This window comes from Rissa tridactyla, chromosome 1 (assembly GCF_028500815.1).
Source record: "Rissa tridactyla isolate bRisTri1 chromosome 1, bRisTri1.patW.cur.20221130, whole genome shotgun sequence".
NCBI lineage: Eukaryota > Metazoa > Chordata > Aves > Charadriiformes > Laridae > Rissa > Rissa tridactyla.
This window is the reverse complement of record NC_071466.1, coordinates 19,577,434-19,598,139: the sequence shown is the minus strand read 5'-3', so window position 1 is coordinate 19,598,139 and position 20,706 is coordinate 19,577,434. Positions and strand designations below refer to the sequence as shown.

Here is a 20,706-nt window from a genome sequence, read left to right as displayed (position 1 = left end):
TTAAGGCCTTAACATAATTCCTTTACTCACCTTTTCCGTTAATTTACTAGGGAAACATTGCACCACTTTTTGGTAATGATACCAAAACGTTTTCTTGCCAGCTCAGAGACAGCAACCTGCCAGCAGGAATTTTCAGGATGCTGGGACTAGCCCGTTAAAAGCTGTTGCAGCAAAAGGTACCCCAGGCAGATGTGTTAGAGGTCCTGTGGTACCAAGGGCACAGCATAAGGCACCCCAACACACGCCAAAACAGGATGGAATTGATGCACCAGGTTATTCAGGTGCTTTACAAAAAAAAGGCAAATTTATCAACAGCAATCACACTGAGCTAAATCCTCAAATCCTAACACAATCAAAACCCCAGTGCCCTTGTGGAATATCGCCTGAATAACTTAACGTGGTAATAACCAAAACCAAAGGGAGACATTTATATATCTACAACACAGCTATCAAAACCTAAAAATAGGAACCTGAAAAAAACCCCACCCAACCCCTTTAGAGCTGTGGCATTCGTAAGAACTTTACCGTTTACCAGAGCTCCATCAGTCCTTCCAAGCTCTGGTATTGCATGTAGGTCTGGCATTGCATCTCGCTTATGCTGGGAACCTTGGTGTTAGGGCTGCCTGACGAGCATCCTGAGCAGCCTTAGTGCAGGAAGCTAAATCCCTGGGACATGTCTGACAAGCAGCCTGGCAAAACTTCTAAGTACGCTCAAAACACAGGACTTCCAAGCTTGAAACTTCAAAAAAAAAAATCCTTGCCTTCAGTAGGACCTATACACTTTTCATGTCAGATAGTGCACCTGCCTTCAACACATCTGCAAACCAATGACTTAAAATTCTTTATTTATAGGACTACAACTTTGATTAAAAGGTAGGAACTCCTTCAGAATCCTCCTCAGCACAAGGTAAACATATTCCCCTTTCAGAAACAAATTTGATCAGGTGGTTATAGGCTGACACAGGCAGGGTTACTACTCAGTAAGATTCCTAGCAGCCAAGAAACAAGAAATCAAAGTCTGAAATTAGCACTTGAACAAGACCTTTGTGACAGAGTAAAACATTTGGGGCTTTGTACCCTGTTGCCATGACTGCTCACGTGTTTTGCAACAGACACTGGATACAACCTTTAATCATTAGAAGCTCCCACCTAGTTTAGTTTGAAGAGCTAGACTTCATTACTTACACGTAGAGTGAGCTGGATGTGACCACATCTAGATCCACCATGCCCCAAACCATTCTTTCTCTTATTGGGCTGACAACCACTACAAACATAAAAAGGCAGCTTTATAATGTATTAAATTATTCAGTTGTTAGTAGTGATGCAAACTATTACCTAACAGATTATACACACTCACTGCAGATACTTTTCTATTTGCGGTATGAAGAATACTTCTTTATAAGAGGCTACTGAGCAGCTTCTCTAATGCCTTGTTATATGACAGTGCTTCTTTATTCCTTTCTAAAGTAGAAATAAAGGTGTCCAAGAACCTCTAGATGTTGGCAGACCAAAGATGCATTTCAAATGAAATACCCATTTTCTTACTGTTTACATCACTTATAAATCCAAACCGATTTTTCAATGGTTTTAAAGAAAATCCTTGTGCAAACAAAGTGCTTTTTCTGTGTGAACAAGCTCCTACTACAACATGAAGAACCTTTCTGTTCTACAACATAGTTCCAAAAAAAATTCTGCAGAAATTTCCCTACATGTGCAAGTACCACTATGCAACGCTGTGGCTTTGTATCTGAAAATACGTATCTTCCTACAAGCATTAAGACTCACACTATTGCAATTTTGACCAAAAGAAGAGACACTCACCCTAACGTAGAATATGCCAATATTATGTCATAGTTATGTCAAGAAACTAGGTTGCATATTATTAAATGAAAATTGCAGGAAGAAACCAGCAAGTGGTCCCAGAAGAAAGACTTGAACAGACTCTTCTTACATCCAGTCTTACAAGGATGCCACAGAGTGGGCAGCTGGTCCAGAGCTTTGTTTCATGATTCATCTAAAGGACGTCACTAGAAGCATATGATATTGCGTTCCCCTAAACTGCTTTAGAAATAACAAAAGAGTCTTAGATGAGTGTTTCAGCAATTCCACCTATGTCTGGATCTAAATAATGCTGAGATTAAAAAAGTAACTCCCAAAGGTAGAACCATAAATAGGCAACACAAAATCAGAACGCAAACACAAAATAACCCACTTTTTATTTCAGTAAAGAAATTAATCTCAATCTTAGCAGAAACAGGAGTCATACATAGTATCTGGCCATAAAAAAAAAAATGTATTTGACATCATAATATAGTAACACTATACATCTTGCATAGGTTTATGGACGCTGTGAAAGGCCAAGAGTGAATTCATATGATCCACTTTTTCAAGTTACAGATTTTCACATCAAATGGCACCAGCCCCTTGTCACACAGATGCAAATTGTCTTGAACAGTTTTATCCCCTGAAGTTCCTAATCCACTCAAATAATTCCTATGAAAGATACACAAAGGTTTGAACAAGATAAAATGTCCAAACTAAACCACATTTATTCACTTTTCCCAATCTGTTGACTGAAGACGGAAAATTTTTAAAACATTTTTTAGTTTTACGTCAGAGAATGTTAATAGTTACTCCTCATAAACATTGGGCTGATCTGTAGCCTAGGGCAGCTGATCTCATCTAAGATCTAAACTTGTCCTTTAAGAAACAGGAAGGCTGGTCCCTCCTGTTCCATCGGGAAAATGAGTACCTAGCCACAGCCCCTGCTGGGAAAGGCTCATGTGGAGCAGAGCTTGTGTTTTTGCAGCTTCTTACCCTCTAGGATCCAGGTTCATGGTATGGTCACAAGTAGGGCAGTATAAGGAAACAAAACAGATAAAGGAATGGAGCTCTGGGGATGGAACCTGAATGCCAGAGGGCTTCTACACATAACTGGGAAGTTTCCTGCAGATAGAAGAGTGACGGGAGACCTGCAAAGGTCAGCTCATCTGCACTGGACTGGGCCAACAAGCCAAACTAGGGAGGGAAGCTGGAGTTGTGCTGGATCAGTATTTCTAGAGATGGCAGAGACACTCTACGGACATTACAACTATATTCTGAGGAAATGCAAGGAAGCCTGTGTGACAGCCATATGTGGATACAGGGCTCAATTTTTTATATAAGGGAAAGTGTGATGGTGAAATAAAAAAGAAATCTTAAGACCTGTGAGAGTACATTAACTTATCCAAACATGCTACCAATATTTATTTCAATATATGCCCCTACAGTACACAGATGCCTAGAAAAACATTCACTCACATTCATTAAGAGTCAGTGTCCTGCTGGCCTTTTAGGAGCATGCTTTTAGCTGATAATTGCATAAGTATACAGCTGCTCTTCCCCACAGTGGTAGAGCAAGTGTAAAAATTCTGTCCATTTGCACTAACACTAAACAACCTAACTCAAGTGGCTCTTCACAAGGCATTATCATCACCTAACCTTATTGCTACCTAAGGTTAAAAAAAGAGAGAGAATAATCTTATTTTTCAAATAGCTCAGTGTAAATCAAAGACATGGAAAAAATTACAATGCGAGGAACTGCAATCTTCTCAGCAATTCTGTCTGGTCTGTTAGAAACGATGCTTTTATTTCATAGAAAGCTAATCAAACCAAACTCATTTGTTTTTCTAACCTTTCTAATTAGATATAGTCCTGAAAATTACATATTCCTGGCAAGCAAACCAAGTGTAATTTTCTAATTTAACAAAATTGGTTTGTCCTCTCCTTGCATGCAAGTGCAATATTATAAATAATTTCATTAATACTGTTTAAACTCTTTCCAATGAGAGAAAAGATTGTTTTGAGACACTGCCACCAAGCAAAAATATATCATCTCAAATATGAAATGAACTCCTTTACCCCCAGAAATCTACCCCCTGAAAATTCTGTATTCATCTCACACCGTATTTGCCATTCATTTCATTGTCCCAGCAAAAAGGCTGGCAATTTAAACTGGCTGGTACATCTGCAATTGATGGGGTCCTCAGTGACTGGTGAGGAATGGCCTATACTGGACCACTTAACAGCCAGCCAGCCATAGAGCTCAGTACTCCCCAGCCTCTTACTGAATCATTGAATTCTCTACGTTGGAAGGGACCTTTCAGATCATCAAATCCAACCATCAACCTAACTCTGACAAAAACCATCACTTAACCTGATCTCTCTGCACCACATCTACCCGTCTTTTAAATACTTCCAGGGATGGCAATTCCACCACTTCCCTGGGCAGCCTGCTATGGTTGATAACCCTTTCAGTGTAAAATGTTTTCCTAATATCCAATCTAAACCTCCCCTGGCACAACTTGAGGCCATTTCCTCTTGTCCTATTGCTTGTCATTTGGGAGAAGAGACCAGCCCCCACCTTGCTACACCCTCCTTTCAGGTAGTTGTAGAGAGCGATAAGGTCTCCCCTCAGCCTCCTCTTCTCCAGGCTGAACAACCCCAGCTCCCTCAGCCGGTCCTCCTAAGACTCGTTCTCCAGACCCCTCACCAGCTTCATTGCCCTTCTCTGAACATGCTCCAGCACCTCAGGGTCTTTCCTGTAGTGAGGGTCCCAAAACTGGACACAGTACTCGAGGTGGAGCCTCACCAGTGCTGAGTACAGGGAGGATGATCACTTCCCTAGTCCTACTCACCACACTACTCCTGATACAGGCCAGGATGCTGTTGGCCTTCTTGGCCACCTGGGCACACTGCTGGCTCATATTCAGCTGGCTATTGACCAACACCCCCAGGTCCTTTTCTGCCAGGCAGCTCTCCAGCCACTCTTCCCCAAGCCTGTAGCGCTGCATGGGATTGTTGTGACCCAAGTGCAGAACCCGGCACTTGGCCTTGTTGAACGTCGTACCATTGGCCTCAGCCCATTGATCAGACTGTCCAGATCCCTCTGCAAAGCCTTTCTACCCTCAAGCAGGCTGACGCTCCCACCCAACTTGGTGTCATCTGCAAATTTGCCGAGGGTGCACTCAATCCCCTCATCCAGATCATTGGTAAAGATATTACAGAGAACTGGCCCCAATACCAAGCCCTGTGGAACGCCACACATGACTGGCCACCATGGATTTAACTCCATTCACCACCACTCTTTGTGCCTGGCCCTCCAGCCAGTTTTTTACCTAGCAAAGCGCACACCCATCCAACCCATGAGCAGCCAGTTTCTCCAGGAGAATGCTGTGGGAAACCGTACCAAAGGCTTTACTAAAGTCCAGGTAAACAACATCCACAGCCTTTCCCTCATCCACCAGGCGGGTCACTTTGTCATAGAAGGAGATCAGGTTTGTCAAGCAGGAGCTGCCTTTCATGAACCCATGCCGATTGCACCTGATCACCTGGTTGTCCTTCATGTGCCGCATAATGGCACACAGGATGATCTGTTCCATGACCTTCCCAGGCACCAAGGTCAGGCTGACAGGCATGTAATTCCCTGGATCATCCTTCCTGCCCTTCTTGTGCATGGGTGTCACATTTGCTAGAGACCAGTCGACTGGAACCTCCCCAGTTTGCCAGGACTGCTGGTAATTGATGGAAAGTGGCTTGGTGAGCATTTCCACCATCTCCCTCAGTACCCTCGGGTGGATCCCATCTGGCCCCATAGATTTGTGTATGTCCAGGTGATGGAGCAGATCCCTCTGTCACCATTTCCCTTTGGATTACGGGGGCTTCATTCTGCTCCCTGCCCCTATCTGCTAGCTCAGCAGTCTGGGTACTCAGGGAACAACTGATTCTACTACTAAAGACTGAGGCATAGAAGTCTTTTCCTCATACTTTGTCACCATGTTACTGCCCCCATCTAATAAAGGATGGAGATTCTCCTTAGTCCTCCTTTTATTACTAATGTATTTATAGAAACTTTTTTTATTGTCCTTAACATCCAAAGCCAGGTTAAGCTCTAGTTGGGCTCTGGCCCTTCTAATTTTCTCCCTACCTAGCCTCACAACATCTTTGTAGTCTTCCTGAGTGTCCTGCCCCTTCCTCCAAAGGTCATAAATTCTCCTTTTTTCCCCCCGAGTTGTAACCATATCTCTCTGTTCAGCCAGGCCAGTCTTCTTCCCCAACAGCTTGTTTTTCGGCACATGGGGATGGCCTGCTCCTGTGCCTTTAAGACTTCCTTCTTGAAAAACCTCCAGGCTTCCTGGACAGCTTTACCCTTCAGGACTGCCTCCCAAGGGACTCTGTCAAGCAGGCTCCTGAAAAGACCAAATTCCGCCCTCCAAAAGTCCAAGGTGGCGTTTCTGATTACTTCCCTCCTTGCTTCTCTAAGAATCAAATCATACTCTGAATAGGCCTCCTTATTCTGCAGACTTCAAAAACCTGTGGCAGAGCAAGTCCATCCTTTCAGCTTGGCAACGGTTCTAGTTATCTCAGCTATTAAGCACCTTCATGTGCTTGCCATCTAGGATTATAGTACACTTCAGGTAGAACAGAATAAGACAGAATCAACTGAATCAGTTAAAAATATCCTATCCCAGTAAATGATACTGTTACATATCCACTGAACAGCCTTTTCTGGCCTCCACGAAGTGCCAATTATTTATTGCAAGTTGTATTTAACTAAAAACAAAACAAAACATTACCGTCTGGAATACTGGACTCACAATTTGTATATGAATTATTCTATATTTCTGTTAACTTCAGATTTGAAGTTACTGAACATCTAACATAACCCCTGTGGAGCCTGAAGAGAAAAGTCAATGCTTCCTTGATTTGCAGTTTTGGAAAGCAAACCACCAAAAACTATGATTTCCATGCAACATGACAGAGTCATTTGAATGGAAATAAAAATATTAATCAGAACTGGTGGAAGCAGGAAAGATTAACAGCATATTTGAATTCAGAATTATCTACAGCAAAACTCCAAAAGCTTGTATAATATTGTAAAACTCATATCCTTCTCTCTCAAAACCTTTTCTTTATCTTTGTAATAAGGCATGGCTTCAAAGGTTACGTTACAAGTAGATTCTCCTTTAGTCAGAATACAGGGTGCAGCGGAGTTGTACACAAACTTGAATTCACTGAAGACCTATGTTTAACTGTAGGACAGAAATTAACTCTTTTTAGTTGTGAAAATCATTCCATCTGTTATGACTCATTCTGTTCAGTACGTTTTGTTACATTTAGATAGACCATAATGTACCTATGACTTCTAGAAAGAAAAGTGAGAGATAAAGCAGGAAAGAGGATTTGTTTTGAAAAAGAATACAAAATACTCTAAAGGAGCACTCAAGATCTACAGATCTTCTCCAGAAATTTTAATTCTCTGTAAGACAATAAAATATTCTGCCTTCAGATGTTACAAGACTATTCGGAAAGAAGTAAATAGGGGTTTTTTGTTGTTTCCTCCCCTCTCCCCATGACTCAGTGTCTAGGACAATACACATGTAAATGCAAATCTAGGAAAACTGAAATGCTGTTTGGCTCTTATCTATTGCTGAGGGGAAAAAATACAAAAAGAACTGTTAAAAATCCAATCCAAAGTTACACACAGGGAGCTTTAATTATCGAAGACTGTAAATGAAAAGGATGCAAAATGCTTAAAAGTTAATTCCCTGCTTCAAACTAGTTTTGCACAGACATAGTTCCAAGACTATAGACCTCTTCAGTCTGCCATTACACAAAGTGTTGTACAAACACTTGCACCAAATAGCACCATATAGTAACAGCAAAAGGATTTATACTAATTCTTCTGGCTTTATTCATCCATCTCAGAATAAAACTAGTATTTTTTGTAAGAGAAAAGGCAAAATCATAACTTAAGCTTCAGCATAAATGAAATGCAGAAACACATTTTTATATATTAAACACTTGTTGACTAATCAACATTATTGTAACTCTGCTCCCTGTTCCTAGTGCAGGTAATTATCGAAGTGTAAGAACCAGAGGCATGGAAAAGCAAAACAGCATGGGGTCAGCTTACGCTTTTCACTCAGAATTCCTTCAGTGGAGAAACATGCATCTTCCTTAAGATATTGACAAAGAACGACAATTTTAAAAAGGTGAAAATCAGACAGTTTAAATAAGGAAAAACATGTCTCATTTACACATGTACACTTATTCCCACACTTCAGCATTAACAACTGTGACAATTTTCTTTTTCTTACAAGCGTTCTTATCTTGAATGTGAATTCTGTTTTACTGGACTCTCCTGTTTGGAACAAAAATTATCCCAATATGCAGAATCCTCAGGTGCAACTGGAATACCAGATGCAACTAAATCTTCAAAAGTCAATAATGTAAACTGTGGTTGGTCAGGGTCCACAGAAGATACCTAAGGAAAATACGTATTAATATTACATGAATCAATAAATCTCAATTTTCCTCCTGCAATATTCTTCTGTCAGCTTAAAGTGCACGTTGCTTATTGAAGAAGAAAATATTGCAGTTGAGACCAATGTCCCTGTCCCTAATTTAGGCTATACAGTAACTAATAAAAGCATGTTAAGAGGCCACACAGGAAAAGCAAGTTTTTCTTTGAAACTCAGGTTAGAAAACTGAAAGAACGAGGGACACAGAATGCTGTAAATACCACAGAATGAGTGTTTAAGTCCAGAAAAGAGGAAGAAAAAACCCACCAACAAACCCAAACCGACTGTACTTCATTTGCCAGCAGACATGATTATTTGAGATGATAGCATGTTGATTTATTCCACTAGAGGTGTGCCTATGCATACTCTTTTTAGCACCAGCAATCACCGAGGTTGTGCATGCTTCTGTCAAACTCGTGCTATTTAAGTACAAAAGCGGTTACAAGCAACCCACAATTCCCTGTGTTAAATCCAGATTAAATGCAGAATGAGATATTAAAGTGTCATGGTCTGTGTTAATCCCATCACTTCAAGAAAAATGACATTTCAAGAAAAAAAGGTTTGGTTTTTTGAGCACATGTTACTGTGCAGCCTGCTGTAAGCTATCTGCAAGTGTAATTCTTTCCAGACAGCAGGGCAAATAGTACAGCGGCAGGAATTGAACATGAATAAAGCAGATCCTTCTAAATTTGGCATTTGCCCAAGCAACATACTCTTCCATGTTTTATATTAGATAAAATTCTGCAGGTGGGTTATTGTGTATGTCATACAAACTGACACATTTTTGATGCAGGCTAAGGTACTGTTAACTTCTTGGGGAGCAAATACTGATGTCTGGTAATCACAGAATGGCTGAGATTGGAAGGGGGCTCTGAAAGTCATCTGGTCCAACACCTCTGCTCAAGCAGAGCCACCTAGGGACAGCTGCCCAGGTGCATGTCCAGACAGCTTTTGAATATTGCCACAGATGGAGACTCCAAAACCTCCCTGGGCAATCTCAGTCATCCTCACAGAGGCGGGGGGGCGGGGGGGGGGGGGGGGGGGAAGTGTTTCATGAAGTTTAGAGGGAACCTCCTGTGTGTCAGCTTGTGCCCGTTGCCTCTGGTCCTGTCACTGGCCACCAATGAGAAGAGCCTGGCTCTGTCTAATTTACACCCTCCCTTCAGGCATCTAGATACGTTACTAAGATTCCCCCCTAGCCTTCTCTTCTCCAGGCTGAACAGTCCCAGCTCGCTCAGCTTTTGCTCATAACAGAGATGTTCCAGTCCCTTAATCATAGTTGTGTCCGTATCTCTCTTGTACTGAGAAGCTCAGAACTGGACAGTCCTCCAGGTGTGGCCTCACCAGCACTGAGTAAAGGGGAACGATCACCTCCCTCAAGCTGCTGCCAATACTTCATCTAATGCAGCCCAGGGTACCGTTAACCTTCTTTGCTGCAAAGGCCCATTGCTGGTTGACGTTCAGTCTGGTGTTTACCAGGACCTCTAGTGCCTTTTCTCCAAGGCTGCTATCCAGCTGGCTTCTCATCCATCCCCGGGCAGAGCTCCATGTACTCCAGCTACTCTCTTACACAAAAGGCAACTCGGGCAACTCCCCCTCTCATCTTCCCTGCCTGTCCTTCCTAAAGAGCCTGTACCCCTTGATCACAACCCTGAAGCAATTGCATAATGTCTACACGCTCCATTTTTTTAAACTTAGATGTAGAACACCTTTCCTCTCAACAAATCTGGCAACACACAGAATCCTTTTTTACAGTTAGAAAGAAAGAAGGCCACTTCCACTTCCTCCACATTCCTGTCAGGAGTCCTGAAAAGGGGGAGTCACAGAATGCTCAATTGTCCTATTTTAAATGACCTTTTCTCAGTGAACTGAGCTAATGAAATTCAGGTCATCACAACTTTAGACAGTGGACAAGTATGCCTTTGAGACTTTTCTTGATTCAAAGGCTTTTCATCATAACTCTTGATACCATGCCTATTCTCTCTAAGATAATTTTAAGGTGTGTGACAGTGATACATTTGAGCTCTGATTTACCACAGTAAATCCTCAAAGGCAGTTTACACCTCTTTTTTGAATCTAAACAATACTAGTTAAAAGGCCTGCCTCTCCGAGGTCTGCCTCTCTGTATTATCCATGAACAGAGACTCAGACTTTATGACCATGATAGACGTGTGCATGAACACTTTCATCCTTTTATTCGTTCATATACTTATCGTTTTTCTAGTTTCTGGCAGAATCTTTCTATCTGCATAACAGAAAACAACTAACCCATTTTCTTATGAGCAACTAAAACACCACAGACAAACCTGGCAATTTGTCACACTTTCACTTGCTGACTGTCCGGCTATTTTGGCTACAACTTGCCAGTCTGCCTCAAATTTGACTTTTATGGCTATTTTCATGACCAAGATCTTTGTTAAATTGCACAGAAAATCCTGAAAAGCTTTTAAACAGCTTTGTTGCTTCTCTCAATAAAGAGACCACATGGAATGAAGACTAACACTGCTGTTCTTCCCATCTGTTGGTGGCTGTCGCTTGTCTCGAGGGTTACCCTGTCATAGTGGTGTTTGAGAGATGGATCTGCTCTGGGATACAGGCACTGACAGTCCCCCATTAAAATCAGCTTGGTGAGGTGCTGGACTAGTTTAGCAGTCCAGATTGGTTCACTGTCTCCATTTCCCTTTGTGAAAACCATCTTTCCCACACAAGTACTAGCAGACTGTGACAAAAATCACTTAATCTTCTCTTGAATGAACACACTGAATGCTGTAACGCGTACATTCCAGATTTGACTCCCACTGCTGTCCTCTGAAACCATTTCACCCTCCCAGACCTTTACTGAAATAGGCACAACAGAACTAGAGGTAGCAGTTCAGTTAACAATCTGGTTAATACTGTGCTTAAGATAAACCTCCCCCTTGGCCCTACATCTGAGATAACACTTTTAGGTACAGCATCAGACTAAGTTTATGTTCAAGTAATTAGTTACCAAGATCTGAAAACATTTCATAATTTCTTACATCAGAATGCTTCTGTCCGAATCCCTCCTGTTTCCCGAGAGCCACTGCAACATGATGATGGTCATCTAACCGGGTTTCCTAGTAAAGATGAAAAATGGCAACGTAGATGCATTTTCTTCACTCTGTTTCCAGTAAAGACTATATAAATGTTTAGAATACAGTTCAGAACAATAGCAGAACATCATTTAAAATACTTTAAAATAATGACACTCAAAAAGCAATAGTCCTTTATAGCAGTTATGTTGGAGAGCTCAAGGATGCAGATACATTAAAAAGTTGGCAGGGCTGAACTGGTTACTATAGGTTACATTCATTTCATCCATTTGTAGATATTTATATTCAAGCTTGTGACCAGAGCATTCCTTTACCAGTCACTTCTAAGTCACAAGCCATATAACCCATCTTAGCTATCTGTTTACCAATGAGATAAATTGTGAACTTCTGGGAGGTATTCTGAAAAACAACAATGTAAGCGTAAACTTAAAGCAATGACTCTCTCACTCTTGTCTTCAAACAGCATGTAAAATCACAACTTTAGGTTTCTGACACAGCAGTCTGAGCACTGCTCTGTGTAAATATGGTTACTCAACACAGTTTTTAGATATATAGCTATATTTACACATAGTATTATATATTACATTTAGTAATATAGTTTATCTATTTAATAGTTTTGCTTAAAACTGTCTTCCTCTAGAAAGGCAAAGAATTCATCCTGAACAATTCATTTCAAAAAAACCCACTTTTATATTCTGTTTCTGAATAACGTTTATTCTATAGTCAAGTCATAATTCTGTTGGCTTTTTAAAAATATATATATAAAGGTGGGAAGGAATATGTTTTCCTTGCTTCTTTATCCAAAAATTTTCACATAATTTCTGCACAAACTTTCTAAAATGGAAATCAAGAATAACAAGAATTTTACCTAGAAAAATGAACAATTTAGATACCACCATTAATCTGAAAATCAGCTCGTAGTCTAGATATTCTTCTGGGAGGTATTACTAGACCTCCAATTTCCACTTCCTTAGGAAATACTCTAACTGCACTATATTATAATATAAAGAAAGTATCATGATGTCCTATTTCCTCTGACAGGCTGTTGGTTGACTTTTTTTTTTCCTTTTTAATCTAAGCAAAATGTCTCTTAAAACAATACTGCCAGTCTGCATTGGGCTTCTCTACAGTTTATCTACTATATAGGATTTTCAAAGATTTCAGTTGCAAGGATACCATTTCTGTGATTCCCAAACAGCCCTGTATATAAAAAAAATTGGGCCAAGATGCTCAGCTCAAATCTACTCAACCCAGCTCAGCCGAGACAGCAGCTGCTCTAGTCATGTGTAGCAACAGTACAACTGTAAGGCTGGGAGACTTTACTGGCAAAGATGTGGGTGTCTTGGCAGATAGGTGGTAGTGTGGGAGTAGAACTGGGTTTTTACTTTGATCTCTTCAGCACCAAAACTGGGCCTATTTGACAGATTTAGCAGTGAACTTTGTATCCCTCACCTACTTAAAAACAAAACATCATGCTCACATTATTTTACCTTTCTGTAAAGCACTAGTAAGAAAATGACTATTTCAGTTCTGTCTAGATTAGGAGAAATATTTAATGCATATGAGAAACGCTAACAAATTTGCAATGTAAGTGGTATTTTACATGACTGCATGAGCTACAGGTGTACTTGCTATGAAGTGTTTTACTAGGCTTCCCATTCCTTTACCAGGGTACGAGACTGAAAATAAGTCAAGCATAAAGAATGCTGTCTCAGGTTTGATGAAATCTATCCATTTGAACACATCACGCATATTTCTATAACTTCCTCAAAAATAAAAAAAAGACTATGAAAATTAGATGTTTGATCAAGGGCTGCTAAACAATTTATATAGTTCTAGGGTGGTAGCGTTTTGTGTTTGTCTAAATTGAAAAATGACTACATCTAGTTTTTAATCACTTCATTTCCCTCCCCCCCCTCGCCCTTTCATTTTTTGCAGGTTAAAGATTGATCAGAAGTGAGGGCACATCACAGCACATTCAACAGTGGCCTGCATCTGTAGTCAGAAGTCTGCAAACCACTGCATTAAAGCTTTTAACTTTATGCTAAATGCACGGAAACTTCTTTTTGTGAAGTGAACTTAGATATTACTTCTTGTTTGTGCAACTAAAACGTATTATAGATGAAGTCTTTTACATATTGTTAATAATTTTTTGTCATCTCAAAGGTGCATTTAACAGGCAGTGACTCTAGAAAACGGGGACCATTCTCCTGCAGAGACCCTGCCCCAATGGACAACTAATTCAGAAGGTTCCACCTCTACTTCACGTATCTTCTGTGGTGACAAAAGCGTTTTCAGCATCTTACAATATAACATAACAAACTATGCCCTTTATCTTATCTTTGCTGCTTCAGAGAAATGTAAATCCAACCAAATACAGAAGGGAAGAAGATCTTTCCTGGCCCCTACTATCGGCTAGCAAAAACCTTAAGGTATGGAGTTAATGAAGGGTACTGAAATCATAAAAACCAGGGCATCAGCTTGCTTCCCTTTACATCTGGAGATATTGCTATATCAGCTTATAAAATAAATCCAACTTCTTAAATGGAAATAGAGGATTAAACAAAAAGAGAAAGAGGACAATTATACAGAATTCCTCTGAGGTAGAGAGTTCTGTAAAGATTCCTCTCTATAAACCAGAAAACATATAATGGATAGAAATTTGTTTTCCTCTGCACAGAACCAAAGCGCTACTAGAGTTGTTCAAGCTACAGGCACACTGAGACTTATAATGACCTCACTTCAAAGGCTCGGCAGAATGATGTGTCTGGGATTCAAATCATTCTGGACTCACTCAAGAACAGACAGCTTATGAGGAAACTGCACCTCCCCAGCCAGCAGAACTGATTGCTATGTGAATCCAGTTAGATTAGCTAGTCTCGGAAGTAAAAGTTTTCATTCCTATTTATTCCGGACAATAAAACAGGATTAATTTATCTTACTGAGGGTGAAAGACTCCATTATAGTTGTATACCAACTACAATTACTAAATATGTTCCAAACTGACCCAGGTGATCTCAGTTTGAAATTCATACTCTGGAAGTAAAGTATTTGCATATAGACAAACCAAGCAAATATTTGTTTGCATTTTTTCATAACAATTATTTGTGTAGTAGCAGTGATGCCAGGTGATTCTTAATCCCTGAGTGAGGTTTAGGATAAATTATGTGCTTCCTTTATAAACTGGTTGTATCCAAAATTGAGGTAGAGACTAAAGCAGAAGCATCTTGTGTATCATTTAAGAGTCTTCTTTAATATAGATTCCAACAAGTGCTATCCAGCCATTCTTCCTGATTAACTGTACAAACCTAGGACCAATAAAGAGTCATGAATACACTCAACATTTTGCAAATCAGTAATTAGGACTTTTTTTTTCACATACCAGATCTGCTACAGATATGCATATTATAAACTTCTGTTTCTCTCTTGAAATCAAAAAGCTTGTCATAGTCATTATTGATCAACTTATTTCACTTTTATTAAAATTAACCAGTACTTCATTCTGTAAGTTTATTTTCTTCAAAGGAAGTAAATGGAGCACATAGAATTACCCATAATAATAATAATAATCATCATCATCAGAAAAATGACTCCGTCCTAAATTAACACCCTGACACAAATAGCGTATCACTCTTCATTGGGTTAGTAAACTTTTAATTAGTACTAAACAGATTCGCCTTTTTAAAATGAGGGAAGTGTGGACTGCCTGTGTGAATAAAGCATATTTAGCACACACAGCAGACATATCTTAAAATTTAATTTATGTTTTTAAATGAAGTTTTATTGTATTTTTTCCTCCTACTTCTTTCAAAACAGTTGGAAGGAATCTGAATAGCAATCTCTAGAGTACTATATGGAAACAAGTGTCTAAAGCTAAACTGATCCATCAAGACCAAACAAGATGATGCTATTTCTGAGCTGTTGCCTTCTAAGATCAAAAATATATGAGGAGTGGAAGAGGGGAAAGATCCTTCAAACAAAAATAAACCCTTGGTAAAGGGGCCACACAAACAGTCAACTACACAACAAGGTAGTTTATTTGGTATTTGCAATGAAGTAAAATTCAGAAAATTCTATCTCCATTTCAGAACAGGCTTTGTTCTTGTGAACAGTTACTGGTGTCTGAACAGTGTCAACTTTCATTAGCTCTGATTCACTAGTACTTCTCTTGACCTTTCAGTCATGACAAGTATAAGGGGGTAAATCTTTTTCTAGTCCTTATGCTTTTAAGTTAATTTTTTCACATTACATGGTACTTTCTGAAGGACACTTCAGAATATTTTGTGTAATTTAAGTGGGTAAAATCCCTTCTATTTCTCTCTTCTGTTTTTGGTAAATTAGATTTTCTCTAAAACTGAAATAAAACAATCCAAAATATGCGATACTTGGATTTTAAACAGCCTTGCTCTCTTTGATCATCTTCCATCATAAAGATATAGGCAGATCTGAAATGTAAAAGTGAGGTTTTTTATTTGATAGAAAAGGTCACTCACGCAAATTTAGCACAACAGGGAACAAAAGGAAAATACCATACCACTAATACGCAGTCTTAAAGGCGATTCTTAATGACTTCTCTTAGGTGACTATTCTGGATTTCTCAAAATTAGTGTTTTCAGTTAACAAGCTGTTTCAGGAATTTGGCTCAAGGGCAAATAATGAAACATAGACTTGTATAAGTAAGAAAATAGGCACAAAACTAAAGGAAACTTGGGAGAAGACAAAAAAGTAAAGTGATGCTTAATTTTAGGCTGGGGATTGGTAACTGAAAAACATTTTTTTTTCCCAATTTTATTTTAATAAATATTGATATTCAAATGAAATTATATTCCAATTGAGCTTGCATTTAAATGAAACTTGATAATAAGTCCGTTCTTTGAAATACTACAATGTGCCTCATAAGGCTGTGCTCTTGGGAAGCAGGAGGGCAAAGACTGGAGAGGAGACAGTACTCAGACAAAAATTAATTTCAGCTTCTAGCAATAATTACTAAGCAGTAATTACTAAGTAATAAGGAAAAATCAAATAATTATAAAGTATTTAAGTAATACAGGGAGCTATATAAAAATATGTATATGTATATAAATATATATATAAAAAAAACTATATGTAAAACTTAACACTCAGGTAGAAGATTGAGCCCAAACTAATGTCCCAATTAAGCAATGGCAAGTTTTTTTGCATCTCTCCATTTCCACAGACAGCAGCCAATCAGCACACTGTAACTCCAAACCCACAAAAGCACAGGTTTCTACCAGCTTGTACGGACAAGAAGAAAGATGCTCAAAGGAGCTGAAGACACCTTCTCAATTTCAAACATCTAACATAAACAGCAACTAATAGGGCTATTCACTCGCCCCATTCTAGACCAACTGATGAAGAACTTTAAAATGTCAGACAGTGTTCAGAAGTTAGGTCTGAATACGCTTCAGTGAGCCTCCTGCATGTCCTAGGATGAATTTCAGAGTGCAAGGAATACAGTTCAAGAACAGAAAAAATAAAAAGCCATTATAATTAATGTATCTCTGGGGTGTTTTTGTGATCATCAAAAATACTTTAAACTGCTGCGGATTTATATCCTAAGTTTTGATTGATATATGTTCAATACAGAATAAAGGTGTGAAGCTGCAATTAAAAAAAAATAATCAGATATGTAATGCAACCATAGGGTGTTGAGACTGTTTATCATTATTGAAAAAATAAATTAGAATATTTCTTACCTCAAATGTCCACTCTTCTTCTTTATCTCCATCCAGAAGCATTTTTGTCTCCTTATACACCTTCCCTATTTCCAGTTGCAATGGGGACACATTAAACTCAATTCTTTGCAAGTTAAAGCCGATTCCAACTCCAATAGCCTTTAAGAAGCTTTCCTTTAAGGCCTAAACCATAGAGTAAATGTATTTTATTCATACTGTCGGTTTTCAAAGTGTTCTATAAACATTACTTTTGAGCAGACAACCTAGACCAAATAAATTTAAGACTTGTACTACTGGAAATGCGAGGGTAGATTAATGCAATTATCAAGCGAAAAAGTTATCAGTGTTGTTAATACCTACCCTAACTTGCTGCATTATAATGAACATGCAACCAGAATTACCAAGGGGCACATATAGATATGGACCCTTTACCTTGTTCTGGGTACGTGTTTAAAACTAGTCATAAATCCTTCTAGAAATGTCAGCTGTACTATGGTTCTCAAAGTTATTCTGACATTAAAAAAATCACTAAAATATAAAACCATTAAAATATTATCTCCACATGAACATGCAACTATAAAATGTATACTATTTTACTATAATGAAAATAACAACAAAATATATCAAAAGAGAATGTGCAGGTTATAGCACTTTAAACAGGAAAAAAAGTATTACCCAGTACCGATGAAACATATCCAGCTGCATCCATTCATTACCCATAGAGCTGATTACACCCCACTCTGTTTCAGTAAACTGTCGGTTCATGATGCGAAAGAAATTTGGTATTGAGCTACTACCTATAAATTAGAAAGAGATATTTACAGAAATTTAATAGAGTAGTAATAATAAGCAAATGAATTACCTCATGTTATTGCTCTAGAAAAAACTCATACGGAAAAAAATTATGAACCAACTCTGCTCTACAATCTGAATTTACAATAGCCTCGAAGCAGGGATGCTGATGATTGTTCAGGGAACAGTATGAAAAAAACCAAACATTCCTATAGCAGAATTACTGCATTAAAAATGTGAAATGAAAGTCATAAACATATGCATTTTCAGCATTCTCTAAAAAAGTAAGTATTTAACCAGTGCTGATTTTATATTAAAAAAAACTTATGTTCAGCTACAAAAGCAGCATGTACAGTCTTTGACATCTGACAGCTTGATCCAGTGACATTTGATAAAACAGCATGCTGTTTGTCAGAATTCATCACGCTATTCTGCCTTCTGCCCTTGGATGCTGGGATACAAGAGAAACACTTTTTTTAAGCACATGTAGAAATACAATCTCCCAAATTTATCACAAGCCTATTAAGCCTTTTGGATTTATTCTGCAAGAAAAATGGGGGTAGGGGAGATGCCCATAGTTACAGTAAGAAAAACATCAAGGTAAAAAAACCCCACCAAACCTTCAAATCCTTAAGATTAAATTTAAGCCTCCTCTAAAAATAAGCACAGCTGTGTAGCACTGCAGCAGCTCTTCGGGGGCTACACCACTTTCCCCCACTAGTCTAAATTTACTCTGCAGAAGACACTACAGACTGTGTGGTTCTATTGATCAATGGCACTTCTATAATACACTGGAAGCTATGGACCTCATTACACGCTTGGCTAATCACCCATGGCCTATATCATTAATCAGCGTACCATGCAATCTGTCCAACAGGGCTTACAGCTGGCTAAACCAACAATGGCAGAAAGCAATCTATTTTCTTTAGTAGGGATAATAAAAATCTGGATAGAGACAATTCCACATAATTCCACATATTGAGACAAAAATTTTCATAGGTTATGTAATGTTCTTATTAAAAAGAAAATATTAGTTGTATTTAATCCAAAACACACTCTCCCCTCCCAATACCACAGTACTTTTAAGAACCGATCAATAAAAGGTTAGATGAAGATTCCAACCCTAGCTCTGCCACTGATTCTTTGAGTGACTACGGGCAAGGAACTTTTCTTCTCTACACTAATGTTCCCCATGTTAAACCTTCTCTATAAAGTTGTTGCCTTCTACAGATATCTAAGCATTATATAAAAACAGGTATTGGTAGCAGTAATAATTGATCTGAACGAACTAATGTCACACTAAAGCACACACTGAGGTTTTCTGACAATTTCCAGTTCATGTTGCAAAGTGTAATCTGACACATACATCACACCAGACATGGCAGTGACATTTCAGAGATGCCCTCAATTTCATGTATAGACTAAAGCAAAGAAAACACCTTAAGACAGAAATGTTGTTGACAGTTGCAGTAGTCAGCTAATGGAATGATCCAAAACCATCTAAGGACAGAATTAACTTTTTTCTCTCTGGAGAAAATGATGATGCTGAAAAAGAAAGGCAGCCACACTGTCAAGTATATTTCGATGGATTACCAAGGCAAATGAATACCTGTCCAGTTAGACAATCCAACTTCCCCCAAACAATGCAAAATAACAAAAAAATACGTTAAACTTGGAGAAAGGTTATTGTCTTTCATCTCTCTCAGTTTATATGGCCCATTTTATGATCAAATAACTCTTAACACCTGCTCCAAATGATCCACTTATTTTCTTTCTCTTCTTCTCTCAAGTACTTAAGACAACAGTGGTGAGGCATGACCTGGGGGATGAGAAGGGGACAAAACTAGAAGCAGCAGAAAGTTTTCTTTTAGATTATACCTTTTTTGCATTTATTTTGAGAAAAAAAAAGCCTCAAATGGACTTGCCACAATTTACAAAAAATTCCTTTGAAAGAATGGAAACAAGTCCCATATAGCAAATTATTCAGTTGGTTTTAAATTTCCATTTCTAAATTACCTCCCATTTGCCAACTTGTTTCAGAAATAAACTCACCTATCAACAATTATACCAACACTTGGACTTATTTCTGTGACAATTTCAATTCATTAATAATCCAAGTTCTAGTTTACAAAATAATTAAATTTCATTAAAAATACACCAAAGAGCTTTCTTGCCAAACTATTCCATTATGCATACTTTAGAGGTAACAGCTATTTTGGATACAATTTTGGATTACACACGGTATAGTCTACAGATGATCAACTGAGGCACAGGGCAAGACAGGGTACCATGGTCCTTCACTGAACGACTGAGCTTCCTATTCTGATGATAACTTCATAAAACCTTCTTAAGTATTTTTCCTTCCTGTGTTTATTGCCTGTCTTTTTGTCTCAGAGAAGTGTGAGAAAAGTGCTAAACATTTTTGGTAATTGCAAAGTCTACTCTGTAAAATTTAAGTGAATAAAGAAAAAATGTGCCTCAGTATTTTAATGATCTTCGTGAAGTCACAATATTTTCTACACGGAAAATACAAAGACCACGTAACAGAATACAAAAGAAACTGAAATGCTAGTTGGAACTCCGATAGGAAATAAAGGCAAGACAAAGAAGTATTTATAACGGTTATCAACCAGACAAATTATTCTTAGAAGTACTTTTAAAAGTTTCAGAGGATCTTCCCCAAGACTTGCAAAGTATTCACCACAAAAATGACATAACATGATAAATATTCTCATAAACATAGTCAAGTTTTGTCTTTACCTTCAGACTAACTAAAAATGTTAATTTAATAGCTGCATTTCA

The 20,706-nt window shown here is 38.5% G+C and overlaps 1 protein-coding gene across 5 annotated transcripts in view; it reads right to left on the bottom strand.

The window, feature by feature from the left end:
• Positions 1 to 2,298: 2,298 nt before the first annotated feature.
• Positions 2,299 to 20,706, bottom strand: part of AASDHPPT (aminoadipate-semialdehyde dehydrogenase-phosphopantetheinyl transferase) — a 34,950-nt gene continuing 16,542 nt past the window's right edge. For 2 of the 5 annotated variants that reach the window (XM_054215690.1, XM_054215730.1), the window contains 5 exons: positions 17,788 to 17,909; positions 17,134 to 17,295; positions 11,767 to 11,815; positions 11,363 to 11,442; positions 2,299 to 8,305 (listed from right to left, as the gene is read on the bottom strand). In XM_054215690.1, the coding sequence (XP_054071665.1) occupies positions 8,147 to 8,305; positions 11,363 to 11,442; positions 11,767 to 11,815; positions 17,134 to 17,295; positions 17,788 to 17,909 (572 nt within the window). In that variant the 3' untranslated portion in view covers positions 2,299 to 8,146. Of the gene's footprint in view, positions 8,306 to 11,362; positions 11,501 to 11,766; positions 11,816 to 17,133; positions 17,296 to 17,787; positions 17,910 to 20,706 lie in introns of those variants that run through there. The other 3 variants (XM_054215824.1, XM_054215906.1, XM_054216001.1) reach the window with 2 other exon arrangements.